Source organism: Biomphalaria glabrata, chromosome 1 (assembly GCF_947242115.1).
Source record: "Biomphalaria glabrata chromosome 1, xgBioGlab47.1, whole genome shotgun sequence".
Lineage (NCBI taxonomy): Eukaryota > Metazoa > Mollusca > Gastropoda > Planorbidae > Biomphalaria > Biomphalaria glabrata.
Window position 1 is genome coordinate 41,475,479 of NC_074711.1, and position 15,713 is coordinate 41,491,191.

At 31.8% G+C, this 15,713-nt stretch overlaps 1 protein-coding gene across 1 annotated transcript; it reads left to right on the forward strand.

Annotated features, from left to right (window-relative positions):
* The first annotated feature begins 67 nt into the window (after nt 1-67).
* On the forward strand, nt 68-14,916 carry LOC106072405 (E3 ubiquitin-protein ligase UHRF1-like). Its single transcript, XM_013232772.2, has 17 exons — nt 68-334; nt 1,667-1,843; nt 5,033-5,098; nt 5,212-5,432; nt 5,757-5,969; nt 6,153-6,280; nt 6,490-6,676; nt 6,885-7,008; nt 7,127-7,234; nt 7,377-7,481; nt 7,937-8,043; nt 8,565-8,727; nt 9,470-9,607; nt 10,710-10,794; nt 11,215-11,375; nt 11,715-11,813; nt 12,244-14,916. Exons 1-17 carry the CDS (start codon nt 182-184, stop codon nt 12,388-12,390), a joined length of 2,382 nt encoding a protein of 793 aa, XP_013088226.2. The 5' UTR covers nt 68-181; the 3' UTR covers nt 12,391-14,916.
* The last annotated feature ends 797 nt before the right edge of the window (nt 14,917-15,713 follow it).

Consider the following 15,713-nt stretch of genomic DNA (forward strand, 5'->3'; position numbering starts at 1 on the left):
TTTTTTTTAAAACTGAGGTATTGGTATCGAGTAAAAAATATAGTCGACTCCTTAAAACTTTCATCTTTTCCCGCCATCTCCTTCTTCTGAAGTAAAAGACAGTAGACGTGGAACCTTTTATTGAATTAATCAGTGTTGTTTTTGTTTTTAATTACATTTAATAGACTAATAATTAATAAAAATGTGGATTCAAGTTAGATCTATTAGTGGAAGTAAGACTGTAAGGATAGACAATCTTAGTAAATTAACTAAAATAGAAGAATTGCGTAAAAGATTAGTTGAACCCTTTGAAGCAGATCCAGAAAAACAGCGCCTATTCTTTCGTGGAAAACAGGTTAGACTTAGACTGACTTAGACTAAGTTAGACTAGTCTAAGAATTAGAACTGTATAGATCTAGTGTATGTCTACTAAATCTAGATCTAGAATCTAGTGAGTAGTGATACTCAGATTAGTCTTATAATATATCACATTGTAATGAAGTGTAGTGTAATTTGTCACTCTCTGTATCTGATTTTCGTTGAGACTTGATCTGATAATATTAGATCTAATAAATTAAGGTTCCTCAACAATTCGTTAACTAACATTTTAGAGTACACCGATAAATCATTCATGACTTCGTTCACATGAAATATCGTTCACAGACAGCTTCAACTTGTTAACTGACAGTTGGTTCATGACAAATCATTCACTGGATAGTAAAAGTAAAGTCCCCTTTCAGATTTTATCTTTGGGGCAGATGATGTAAAGGTCATCGTTTCTGTGGCCCACGCCACAGTTAACGAAAATGTCATGTGGCCAGCATAACGACCTACTACAGCCTTTAGTTTACTTTTCCCAAACTAATGTCAGGTACCCATTAGACCTGGGTGGACTCAATTTGACTCAAAATTAAAAAACCCAGGATTCAAACCAGGACAGGGTATCTCTGGTTTGGATGTATAGCTAGCTTTTTACCACTCAGCCACCGCAGGTCCAATGTTTAAAAGGTGATATTGTTTTTTAAGTCTAATTTTTATCACATACTATCCTCTTGCTTTAGAAAAATTAACAATTAGGATTAGGCCCGATCTTTAGATATCACATTTTTGTTGAAATAATAGCAACAGAAGTTATAATAGTATTATATATAGTAATAAATTTAATAATGTATCAATCCCCTGTAATGCCCTGTATGTACCTTTAATGTTTAGTAAACAAATTAAACATGCAACGATAATATTAACGATATTATATGTTACTATCCAGTTAATGAACATGTTGTCTCTGAGTGAACAAAATGTCAGTGAACGATTTGTTGTGTCGCCATAATTTAGCTCTCACACCGGTCACTAGAACTATTATTATAGATATTATATCTATTATTAGATTCTAAAGTCTGAAGATTCTAGATCTAGACTAGTCAATATAGAATCTAGATTTAAATAAATTTGTCTTTAACAAGAATTATTAGTCTGATTAGAATGACAAGATTGTTTATAAATTCACTTGATCTAGATTTTTATTTTTTAATTTGTAATTTAAGCTCTTGATTTAGATCTTTATTAGACTATATACTATATATAAAACTAAATCTAGATTATTCTAGATGTAGAACTTTTCTTTTCAAGCTTTGCAACATTGCACTAGGATCACACTTCACATGTACTCTATTTTTTTTTATTTCAGATGGAAGATGGGCACACACTTTTTGATTATGATGTTGGATTAAATGATCTTATTCAGATTCTTGTGAGAAAGAATTTAGATCTATCACTTAATGATGACAAAACTGTGGAAGAGCAAAAGACCAATAATGAAATTGTTACAGATGATAGTAGCCATTCAGATAAAGAAAACAGTGAGGTGTGTCAATAATTCAATAGTAAAATGTAAATTTCTTATTTTGTAGATAAAACAACTTATGGTACCATGCATCATGTCTCCATATGAATACAGCTGTGTATTATGCCTTAGGCAACAAAGACGCATCATTGCACTGTGTACCGTGTGGGTTACCTCAGTTTACATCAGGACTGTTTGATTCCTTTAATGCGAACACTTCTAACCCATACAACATCCTAAACACCATCCCAAACCAAACTCACCAACCACTAGCCAGATCCACTCCTGTTAAACACTAACCATAGATAAACACCAAAACCTTAAGGATATAAATGAGCTTTTCATAGAAACTTTACACAACCTAAGTTTAGATCAAATCATTAAAAAGCCAACTAGATTAAACACTTTAGATCTCTTCTTAACCAACAGACCTGGATTAGTAGTTGATTATGATATTATCCCTGGTCTATCAGACCATGAGATCATAAAAATACACAGTCAGATAAAAGCAGTAGCCAATACAAAACCCAAAAGTAAAATCTACTCTAAATGCAACCTAACACAACTACACCAAGCTGCATTAAACTTTCAACAAACATTTTAATTAGAAAAAGACATTAACCAACCAGTCGATGACCTCTGGAATTTCATTAAAAACCATCTTAAAAGCATTATAGAAAATCATATACCAACTAAATACACATCAATCAAAATAAATAAATGCTGTTTTAATAATAGACTAAGAAGCTTTGTAAACAGAAGGAAAATCTATATAGAAAATTTAAAGAAACTAATGCAGAAAGAGTTTACAAAAAGTATATAAAAATTAAACACCTAACCCAAAAAGTAAGCAGACAGCTGCAGAGTGAATACATAAACAATGTAAGATAACAGCAAAAACCTATGGTCATACATTAAGTCTAAGAAAATGGAAACAACAGGCATAGCACCATTAAAAGATGAACATAACATAATGATAATGAAACTAAAGCAAACATCCTAAACAAATACTTTGCATCAGCATTCTCAGCTCCAGGAGACAAAGACATATTACTTAATTTGAACCAAGTAGACAACATAGAAGATATAATAGTACAAGAGAATGGAATCCAAAAACTATTAGCCAACACCAAACCAAATAAAGCATCTGGACCTGATGGTATTCCAGCTAGATTACTCAAAGAACTTAGCAATGAGCTAGCCCCAGTGTTCAAAATACTCTTTCAGGCCTCACTTAACCAGGGCAGAGTACCAAAGGACTGGAAAGAAGCTAATGTCACCCCCCCTATTTAAAAAAGGAGAAAAATCTGACCCAGGAAACTACAGACCAGCATCACATGTAAAATCCTAGAACATATAATATGTAGCAACATCATAAACCACTTAGACAAACATAATGTCCTCACCCCATACCAACATGGCTTTAGGAAATATAGATCATGTGAAACACAACTAATAGGACCAATTGATGATTTTTCAAAAGGTTTAGATAATAGTGAACAAATAGATGCTATCTTACTTGATTTTTCCAAGGCTTTTGACAAAGTCATAGTTTGCTTAAAAAATTAAAATATTTTGGCATTAATGGTCTATTGCATTAGTGGATTAAAGATTTTCTGATAGGGAGAGAACAAACTTTAATAGTAAATGGCTCTAAATCAACACAGATAACAGTAAACTCAGGTGTACCTCAGGGAACAGTCTTAGGTCCACTACTATTTTTAAATTTACTTAAAAATGATTTACCAAATTGAATTACTTCAGGAACAAAAGTCAGATTATTTGCAGACGATTGCATATATATAGAACAATAAAAACAACACAAGACACAGATATTTTACAAAGAGAATTCTAAATTACAGAAATGGGAATCAAATTGGAGCATGTCTTTCCACCCTGAAAAATGTCAGTTGTTAAGAGTAACAAAGAAACTAAAATTAATTCCACGTATAAATCTTATTCATGGCAAACCAGTAACACTGACTAAAAATGCAAAATACCTAGGTGTTATAATAAATGAAAAACTGTCATGGAATCCACTTATTGATGAAACTATAAAAAAATCAAACAAAGCATTATGGTTTATTAAAAGAAATTTCTATAAATCAAATAAGTACATAAAACTAAAATGTTATTTAACCTTGGTTAGGCCAATAATAGAATATGCATCCTCCGTTTGGGACCCCTCAACTCAAGATAACATTAAGAAACTAGAACAGACTCAAAATAGAGCAGTGAGATTCATAACAAACGAATATTCACATTTAACTAGAGTAACACCTTTAGTAAAATCACTAAATTTAGAAAGCCTTCTGGACAGAAGACTCAAAAGTAAAGTAGCAATTATACATGAAACACTGAACCATAATCTTCAAATACAAAAACAAAATTTAATTAAATACTCTGAAAGACACAAAGATAAAGGTACATTCCTCGTCCCATATGCTAGGACCAATTTGTACAAATACTCCTTCCCTAGTGCTATTAGGGCATGGAATGGGTTGCCTGAGCTAGCCTGGAAAACAGTGACTTGGCAGAATTTAAGTTATTGGTTAATATGCATGACTAAATGCATGACGCGTAGGATGTAATCATCTTCTTTTTTGAAGTAACGTCTGTATTATATAAGATAAGATATAACCAGTAAAATTATGAAGACTTATTTTATTTCTACATTTGAAATAAAAATGTTTAAAAATGTAATGAATTATTTTTTTTGTATGTACATAAGATAAAGAAGCTACATTAAATTAATTTTTGCAAAGCTTACATTGGCTACATCAACTCACTTTGTCTGGTACAATTTTTGAAATGAAGTCTTGTTTTAAAAAAATAAATGAAAGGCTTGGGAATTAATTCTGGATAAACTTTCAAATCTTGGACCCTGTAATCTTACATTTATTTAGAAGCTCTTTCTGATCATACAGACAGAAAACAGATTTAAATTGCAAAAATTATCTTAAAGGGTCTTTTTTTCTTTATTTAATTTGCAAATTGGTAATATATCACTTTTATTATCCACCACTTTCTTCTTAGTTAAGAAAACCTAATCATTTTAAATATAAAATTTTAAATTGAAAAGTATTTTTATACACAATGTGTAACTTTTTAGTACAAATAAAATAACCATGTGACAAAAGTACAAATCAAATAATCATGTGACAATATCACTTTTGAGTACAACTAAAATAACTGTATGTTGTGTTGCAGCCACAAAATGATAGTAAAGCTGCAACATCAAGTGTATCAGATAGCTGTTCAACAAGTATATACAAAGTAAGAACACTTTTTTTTTTCCTTACTTGCATGATTAGACTATCAATAGCTTTCTTCAAGATGAACATCATCAGAGACTTTCTATGAAACATGCTCTTAATGGTCTACTTTAGGTCGGGGATATCATTGATGCTATCAATGTAACAATGGGGGCTTGGTTTGAGGCCAAAATTGTGAAGGTAGAACATGGGATAGACTCAGAGATTCAAGAAAGACTTGCTGAATGTCGTAAGGAGCTCTCTCGGACTGATGAAAACGACAATAGCAGTGCAGAAAAATCACAGCTTCCTGAAGTTCCCTCGGATGGTTTCACATACCATATTTTTTTTGAAAAGTAGGTGATACTTTATTGTGATTAAAAATATTTATTTCTTTATTTTAATTGAATACAAGATTTATTTATTGCTCTATCCCATGTTACTTCTTGTCCTACTTATTAGTACATACACATGTATACTGGAGGTTCATTTAGATTTGAATAGGCACACTGAGTTGAGTTCAAGGATATTACAGAATAGAAAATGTTCATATGATTATTGGGTTTACTAAGATGGTTTTTATTTATACACACACATATACAGATTGATAGATATATAATATATGCTTAAAGAAGGCTCAAGAATACACTACCCTATCTAACATTGTCTTATTCCTCTAGGTATCCCGATGATATTGAAAAAGTTTTAAGTTCAGAGATACGACCTCGTGCTCGTACACTTATTCGGTTTCAAGATGTTCAAGTAGGTCAGCTAATCATGGCTAATTACAACTTGGAAGAGCCTGAGATGAGAGGCTATTGGTATGATTGTATTGTGACTGGTAAGAAAGACACAAGAACCATGAAGGAGTTATATGCAACAGTTAAAGCTGGGTAAAGCCATCTATCTTATTCTTCTTTAAATAGTCAACATAATTGGGATATTAAAGTTAAAAAGACTAGAACATAGTGAACAGAGTTGCATAAAATGTCAGTATAATAAAGAAGGGCTTGTGTAACACATTCTTTTATGCATCGTCTAGTATGCTAATATGACTCAATATTTTTCATCCTCAGCCCAAACTTGACTCCACTTCCTAATTGTCGCCTCCTTTTTATTAAAGAATTGTTTGGTATTGAGCTTCCTGGAACACAGCTTTCTGAGGAGGATATTTCATCAGACTCAAAGACTAATATAGCAACAAGTATGTACATTTCTTGGCATGTACTATTTTAACATTCACTTTAAGGAAATGTACTATTCAGTTCAAAGTTAAACATGTTTAGTTTCCTTGGGAATTTTAATTAGAGACTCCTAGATAACGCAGACCAGCAGTTAATGCAACTCAGCCATTTGCTGAGGCTGTTGTATTATTTTATAATTTGATGTTTAAGAATTGCAATTGTCTTTCAGGAGAGAACAAGCCAGAGTGTGATAAATGTAATGACAATGCCAGCAAGAAATGTAAGCACTGCGGGTGTGTGCACTGCGGTGATAAGAAGGACCCAGACAAGACCATCCTATGTGATGAGTGTAATCAGGCCTTCCACTTGTACTGCTTGAAACCTCCTCTAGAAAGTGTACCAGATGAAGAGGAATGGTGAGTCAGTCTGGCATGGGGTTAGGGTTAGTGGTCATCTTACTAACTAACCACTCACATTCCGTCTTCTTTTGGTTTACCAAACATTTGATGTATTTTATATTTAGATACATTATGTCAGTACATTACTCTTATATATTGTTAATGATTTTATATCTTCAACCTTTTAACTGTTGAATCACTTTAAAAAATAATGTTTATATTATAGGTATTGTCCAGAATGCAAAAATGATGACACAGCAATAGTTAAAACTGGAGAGAAACTGAAAGTCAATAAGAAGAAAGCTAAAATGGCATCAGCCAGCAGTACCAGCAACAGAGACTGGGGAAAGGTAAGTTTTATTGTGTAAAAAAAACTTTTTTTTTTTTTTATTATTCATATTTAAAATGAATATTCTTCAAAGAAACTGTAAATAAAAATAATAATGTTTATGTGTAATGTTTCATCAGGGAATGGCTTGTGTTGGTAGAAGCAAAATGTGTACTATAGTCTCATCTAATCACTATGGGCCAATTCCTGGTGTTGAAGTGGGAACTTTGTGGAAGTTTAGAGTGCAGGTTAGAATTACATTGTTCTTGTAAAATATGATAGATAGATTGAATGTATTTCTCTTCAGTTACTTGTTCATTAGGTACAGAGCATTATTGTACTGGTGTTGGATTCTTTTTATCTTATTTTGGTATATGTGTCTATTCATAGGTCAGTGAAGCAGGTGTACATAGGCCACATGTGGCTGGAATACATGGGAGAGAAGAAGATGGTGCCTATTCTATTGTCTTGTCTGGAGGATATGAAGATGATGCTGTAAGTAAAAGGAAAAACTTGATACATTTTAAATGTTAACATATGTATAAGACATGATGACACATCAAAAGTCTATCACAACATGAGTCGAGTACGGATGATTAGTTTCATTTGTGATCATTGCTCTATTACTTTTACTATTATTTGTTCTGTGTTATTGACCATCTCAATTAAATTAGCTGAAATATAATAGTATTTTATCATTAGAAAAACAAACAAAAAAAACTGTTAGACAGCAAGATCTGTTTTCATTGCATACTCTTCGATGAATTTTACTCTCATGTACTTGAACAAGTTAACATATTTATAACCACTCTATCAGAGAAAAAATAGAACTGAATTTACATTGAACATTGATTCATAATGTCTTTGTTTCCTAGATAAAACAGAACAATGTTTTGTTCTCGTGTCAATTACTTATATGACACAGTTTTGTCAACTTTCTATTTGTCTAGGATGATGGAGAGGAATTCTATTATACTGGAAGTGGGGGCAGAGATCTTTCAGGAAACAAAAGAACAGCTGAACAATCTTGTGACCAACTGTTGACACGAATGAACAAGTAGGTCAAGTCATTCTCAGAGCTTATCTTAATGTCCCTTTTATCTGATTTGTAATTTGTAGTCATTCTTTCATTTATAGCTTACATATATATTTTTGCGAAATTAGCTGGAAACTACTTACCTATATTAAATTAGTTTAAATCCTAGTTCATTGCACAAGTTTAGCTGCAAATGCACCACAAAAACCAGTTGACTCTTTAAGGCTTTTAATCTATGCATTTTATATTGAAATCAGGATAAGTGCTTAATTTATTTTTTAGGAAGAATTGTGTCAAAAATAGACTTAAAAAAGGTAGAGATCCACATAGTAAACATGTTTTTTAAAATGTTCTCATTATTTATTGAACTTTTTGGATCACAGTACTTTCATTTATTTAGAATATTTTATTGCCACCTCCTGGAAAGTTGTAAATTTAATTGTCTACATTTTACTATGTACAAAATGTACAATTATAGTTGCCTGAAATAATAATATACAATACGAGTTTTTCTTTTATCCTAAAATTTGTATGTCACACAGAGCCCTAGCCAAAAATTGCAATGCTCCTTTAGATAACAAGAAAGGGGCTGAAGCTAAAGACTGGAAAGGTGGTAAACCTGTGCGTGTTGTACGAAACTGTAAAGGACGAAAACATTCCGAATATGCCCCAGAAGAAGGCAATCGATATGATGGCATTTATAAAGTAATTTAACTTTTTTTTTACTTTTGTTATTTTTAAACCATTCTTATAAAGTAATAAAGTGTTAGGTTATGACCATCAATGTAACATAACAAGGACAGAATAGAGATACAAACTTAACCAATGGCTACAATAATTACTCACAATCTGGAACCATCAAATATAGCTCACCAATCAATTTTAGTTAACATAATTATTTCACTAGAATTTTAAAGCCTCTAAGAAAATAATATAAAAGCTTAAGTTGAAACTTCTTTATCACTTGACTGATTGGTCATGCTCACTTTTTAAAAAAAGTAAAGTATCTCTTTCAGACCTTACGATCTATGGGGCAGATAATGTAAAGATCATCTGTTTCTGTGGCACATGGTCAACGAGGGTGTCTTGTGGCCAGCACAACAACCAACTAACTTTTCCCCAACTAATGTCAAAGCTGGGTGGACTGATCCACATGATCCTGAAATTAAAAATCCCAGGATTCAAACCTGGTTCCTCCAGTAAGGAAGCCAAGCGCTTTACTGCTCAGCCACTGCGCTTCCCCAGACTCACTTAGTCACAATTTATTAATGACTTCATTTACTACTTGAAGCTACAAAATTATGTCAAGTAAACATGTCACAGCTTAGACAGTAAGGCAGTCTCTTAATGTTGTTAGATCCTGACATAATTATTGTTTCATAAATTTGTGCAAAGATATTTTTAATACAATATTACTTCAGATTTTTTTTGGTTCCCTTGAATTCAGGTTGTAAAATATTGGCCAGAGAAAGGCAAGTCAGGTTTTCTTGTGTGGCGTTATTTGCTACGACGAGATGATCCTGTCCCTGCCCCATGGACTAAAGCTGGGAAGAAAAGGACGGAAGAGCTTGGCCTAGAGATGCAGGTATTAGATTTAGATATTATTTTGTTGTTGTTTTTTAACAAAGCTTATATCAACTCTTGTCTGTCTGGTAAAAAGTTTTAAGCTTGTTTTTTCTCCGGCACCCAAACTCCGATCAAGCTGAAATTTTGCATAATTATTTCTTTTACCTGCCAACACAAGAATTAATGGAAAAAAAAAATTTAGTTAACTTTTGGTAATTAATTATTTTGTTTGGTATCTCGGACAAGAAAAGAAATTGTACTGAAGTGGTGGTATAAGCTGAATTAGTCCACTTTATAGGTCTCCGCTCTAAATTGAAAGAAAAAAAAATATAACTATACAATCTTCTCTAGTCATAAGTACCTCACTAGCAGAGTGGAGGTTAGCACCTCTGCCCTGGGAGGCATGATCCATGAGTTTAAATTCAGCTCGTCCCCCCCCCTTTTTTTTTTTTTATATTTATGCTTTTAAAAACCAATTTATTAGGGTAAAATCTACCCAGTTATCCCTTCCTTCCCTACCCCTTTCCCCATATTTTTGCAACTGATCTATATAAATGATAGGATCAAAGCATATTGAGAGCTAAAAACATGAAATAGTGCTAAATAAAAACAATTGGTAAAAATATTATTAATCGCTCAGATTTATTGTTGTTGGTCTATTACCTTGGATCCAAACTAATTGATACAATTACTCTTCTTATTAACTCTGTTTTTTTTTTTGTTTTTTTAAAGTATTTTTTATGTTTTTCTTTTTGAATCTTTCCCTCATCTTCAATGATTTATCTTTCACTCATTATTTCTTTCTTTATTTTCTTTGGAATGCTTGTCTTTAAGTAATTCTTTATATATAAACTCTTAATAATAATACTTTAAACTGTTGAACTCTAAATTTAACTTCTAATGATATTTCTGCATTGTATTTTAATTGACAATCCTCAAAGTATTTAAGAAACTTATTTTATTTATGGCTAAGCTTGCTAACTTGTGTTTTTTTACGAGCCTTCATTTAAAACAAAATGACATTCTGACGTTTTTACTTGTGGAATATATATGGTTGTTTTTTTATACCCAAGTTTGACTTCCAAATGTTCTGTACTTAAACTAGTTTTGTTTTCTTTTAGTACCCAGAGGGCTATCTTGAGAGTTTAAAAGAAAAGAATGAAGATGAAGCACCAAAGAAGAAAAGTAAAAAAAGAAAGCTGGAAGGTGAGTTGTTGTTTTGTTGTTGTCAGGAATGTTCTTTACATTTCAAATTGCAATCAAGTAAAAATCATTGGTTGCCATTTGGAGGATAAGTTTAAAGCTGAAATTTCGATACACTTAAGAGCACTTGATATTTGGTATAAATGGGTGGTCCTTTATTGACACCATTTTAAGGTGTTAAAAATATAAGTGACATGTGTCATGCTTGTAGAACAAAATTTTTTTTTTTTTTTTTTTTTTTCGCTTATTTGATCAACTGGTTTTGTAAATCTCGAAGCAAAGGTAATATTTAGCAGCATAATGTAAGATGTAGATTCATCATACAAAAATTGTCATTTCTGTTTTTTCTCACGTTGGACCTTGAATTCTTATAAACATTTTACTTTTGTCCACAACGTTAACATTGTCAAACCTTTCTCACAGATGACACTGAAGACAAAGAATCTTCTCCTGAGCCTGACACTAAGAAGCAGAAAGTTGTTAAATACAACATAGAGACCAGTATTAAGAAGAAGATTGCGGATGATGTGATCAACAAGAAATTGTGGGTTGAAGCTCTGACTTATGTTAAAAGTGGTTCAAAGGTAATGGCTTTGTTTATCTTCTTTAATGTACCTGTTACTAAGCAACACAGCACATTGTTCTCAAGTACAGTCAGTGCTACTACCGCACATACTATCTTCTGCATGTTTACAAGTGTTTATTGGAATGGGTCAGAAATTTCTAAATAAATATCATTTTATTCTAATATAAATATCTCATTGGAAAATATAGTTGTCAAAAGAGAGATCATTTGTGCACCATTTATTTTTAAATCTTAATCATAATTAAGTTTGGCGTGTTGGGGTGGTTAGTATTATTCTGATAGATCATTTGTAACATATAAAACAAAAAGAAATAATTCGGAATTTCTTTGTTATCAGGTGTTTCATGATAAAGTTGAGGAACTGTTTCGATGCATTTGTTGCCAAGACATTGTCTGTAAACCAATCACTTTACATTGTTCCCACAATATATGTAAAGTAAGTTTGTTTTTTTTTTACTGTAATTTAAAAATTGTAAGTTTAGCTGTAATATATATATAATGACTCTTTTTTTTTTTTTCTTATAATCTGTATGTCTTTTTATACAATACTTTTAATGGAAAAATGAGTAGATGAAAGCTGACTATTTACTGTACTTTCTCTCTGAAAGGCTTTAAAGTAAAATTCCATGCAGTGCAATTTATTTTACTGAATATTGAGCCAGTCTGAGGAGCTTTCTCATTTTCTTTAAATGTATTACCTATTGTTTTGTACAAAGAAAAATTGAACTTCTGCAAAGAACTGTGGTGGACTTTTTTTTTCTGTTCCATTATTATATTTCACTTTTTCAAAAATTGCGGTGAGCATCTTTACAATTGTGTTGCCATGATAGTTTTTAAACTCTTAATATTCATCTTGTGTTTTGCAGAGCTGTCTACAGAGATCATTCAAAGCTGAAGTCTTTTCCTGCCCTGCATGTCGAGCTGAGCTTGACAAGTCTATGTCATTGAGCGCCAACAAAACTCTGACAGAGATTTTAAATAGTTTATTTCCAGGTTATGAAGTAGGAAGATAAAATTAAAATACTTATAGGTATTATCAAAAATTAGAGAGCTCATGTTGTATACAATGTGCAAATGTTTACTACCAATTTTTTACCCCTAGAAAATTACCTCAGTTAAGTTGGCCGAAATATATTCATTCCAAATGGTATTTTTAGAATTTATTTTATAATTTTTATTACTAATTGTTATTCTAAATGGTATTATAGAATCAATTGAATAATTTTTATTTCTATGTAGTTGATGAAACATACACACAAAAATATTTTAAATGGTTTTGACGAGTGTATTGATTCAATTTTTTTTCCCTCATTAATTTCTATTTTAGATGTACTTTATTTTTTTATTGGCTAGCAGTTAGCTGTACATTTGTCTTGCATGGATATATAAACAAAAATATTTGCTTCTACCTCTTGAGCCTCATGTGAGGTCATTTTCATAGACATTCTGTATTTTATTATCTGGACAATTAGTGATTCAGTTTTACAATCTAATAAAATCATGTCCACCCTATGCAAAGAAAATATGTGAGATTTTGGTTTTCACTGAATTAAATTTTTATTAAAATTGAACACTGTATACTGTTTATGAAATCTAGTTATTGTTTAGAACAAAATAAATTTAACATTAATAATGTTATACCTATTCTAGATGCTATTTTATCAAAAAAAAATTTAATATTATGGTCAAAGTGTGATTGCACTATACATACTTAACATTGTTCTGTAGACCATCAGTCCATGTTGTAGTGTCTCTGAGACCATTTCCCCAGAGTAAGCTCTCCCCCCTAAGAACAAAACTATTTCTCAATCTCATTTCAGAGCTACATTTTTATTTCATCTACTAAATAAGTTCAAATGTCAGCCATCGCTTTGATTTTCATTGTACGTTATCACCAGATGGGAAAGATGTTTTAAATGTGCACAAATCAACTCTGTGTCTTGAATCTTAAAACTGATGAAATAAGTGAATACATTCTTGCTCTCAATAGATGGTATTCAATCGCAGTATTGAATCAGAAGTTGCAATTGCAGCTAAAGTAGGTTTTGGCTGGTACTAATGATGACCTCATTATTATGCTTTATTGATCACTGACTGTTTCATTGACATTTTTTTTTTAAATGATTTTTGATAAACAGAAAGTTGTTCATCTTATTATGTCACAGAAGTTACTGTCTAGATTGCTGTCAAAGTCTGTAGAGTGCATTGAAATGTTGGTGTTTTATTATTGTGATTGTAACTCCACTATTTTTTTATTTTTTTTTACGAAATACTGTATCAAGTTTGAAGATAATGTACATAGATATATTTTTGTATGGGCAGCATTTTTGTGTCAATATCTACTAACACAAGTACTTCCAATCTTTGAATGGAATAAAATGTCTTTATTGTTTGAATTATTAAATGAAATCAACATAGGCTAAGATGACCAGAGTAATGCTTCTCGTCCTCAACATATCACTCGGGAAACAGTCGTTAGACTAGCTGATTAGGCCAAAAGGGAGAAAGCCCCAATAAGCATGTCAAGTCACTATCCACTCACCATTCCAAAAGGAGACTTTTTTATGGTGTACACCTGCATGGCTGATGTAGTACAGACAAGAAATATGGGGGAGTCTTGGGATATGAGCCATCAGTAATAGGTCAGTTTACATCTGTTTGAATCTATCCCAGACAGAATAGCTTAGACACCCCTAAGGAGATTGGTTTCCATGTGCCTAAAGGTCCAAGAGTCTTTGACTAAGGACAATGACAAAGAAGAAGAATGCTTAGTAATGTCTGTAACTTTACTGTAACAGTAGAGAGAGAGAGAGATTCATTTGATTCAGAACCTTTCCCTTCAATGATTCATTTTCAAAAGCATCATTGTTAAAGAGAAAGTTGAACACAAATTTAATCAAATTCTGACTATTGATTACTCATGCTTTTTTTTTTTTTTTTTTAATTACAATTTTTACCAGCTAAAAATTTATTTTTTTTTTGTTAATGTTTATTAACCAAACACTTTGCTTTGTACTGAAGAGAATTTCCTGACAAGGTTTTTAAAATTTTATTTTCTGGAGAGTTCAGTTCAGTTGTATTAATTTAATATTGCGTCAAGTATTTGTATTACAATCAAGAGAACTAAGTCTTGAACATGCTGTTAGTATTTTAGCTTATCAAGATGTAGTCATGTCTATTTGAATTACATTCGCCTTTCAATTCAGTGAATTGACATTCTGTTGTTTTCTTGTCATTGTTGTAGAACAGAAAGTGTCACTGTGGCAGGAAACTGGGTTTTTTTTTTAATGTGATTTGAAGATGTCAGGGACAGCAGGCCACACTTGATTCAGTGTAGTTTTTACATAGCATTGAATGTCCTCGCCTCATTCCAACTTTATGTATGCATCATTGTGTGCTTGTACAACTTGATTAGACCTAACATTGATGTACAGATTTGAATTGTGTACTGCCATTGAAGGAAGAAGAAGCTTCTCACTGGGACACAGTACATTATTTTGTTTTTGCTTTTATACTGTAAATACAACTATTTTTTTTTTCAATAACTTTTTGTTCATTTTGTTTTCATCTTGACACTCGTGTTTAAAATCATAATCCAAAAGTATTAATTTGGAATTAGAAAATATTTTGTCATAATTTAGAAATATTCCAGAAATCGATCAAAAGGGAAGGAACTCAAGCTAGAAAGTAGTATTCAGTTGGCGTAAAGTTTGTATTTTTGTGTTAGGACGTATTTGGAAATAAATAAATAAAACAAAAGACCTTTACATGACAGAACTAGGAAAAGAAGAAAATTGAAATGTAAATCATAGGTCTGAAATATCAAACCTTTTTGTGTTGTGGGAATAATTTCCAAGTTCTGCCTGTATTAATTAAAGGGCGTCGTCTTTCTGTACATCCTACTTTACAAATTCCTACCAATTGTTACGCCATATCACTGGTTTCTGAGATCCATGGAGTGAGGACAACCACTTTAAAATTCTAAGTTTGATCATTTTATCTATGTGGACAAGGTGAGCTTTCTAAGTTCATGTTATTCTGTTGGGGACAGTTTGTGTGGAAACACAAACTCAAAATTGGCCTCCAAAGTGGTCCACCCAGGCAGGTTTCAATATTTTCAAAAAATAAGAATGAAATTCTATCAGATGCAAATGACAAGAATTGAGAAAGAAGGTTGATGATCTTGTGTGGCGCCCCAACGGTCCAGCAGACCAATGGATAGGTGAATTTGAATGTGAACCTGGCCTAACTGATGTCATATAATAATTATCTAATTGTTTTGTAAAGTGTCAAACTCTTATTTAAAACCTCAAGGGAAAAAAAAACAATATTTCCT

What these genes read in the sequence shown, in the direction of transcription:
- LOC106072405 (XM_013232772.2), top strand. Translation starts at nt 182, where the DNA reads ATGTGGATTCAAGTTAGATCTATTAGTGGAAGTAAGACTGTAAGGATA. An exon ending in GTACCAGATGAAGAGGAATG is followed by an intron (nt 6,677 to 6,884) that starts GTGAGTCAGTCT and finishes TTTATATTATAG; the next exon opens with GTATTGTCCAGAATGCAAAA. An exon ending in GATATGATGGCATTTATAAA is followed by an intron (nt 8,728 to 9,469) that starts GTAATTTAACTT and finishes CCTTGAATTCAG; the next exon opens with GTTGTAAAATATTGGCCAGA.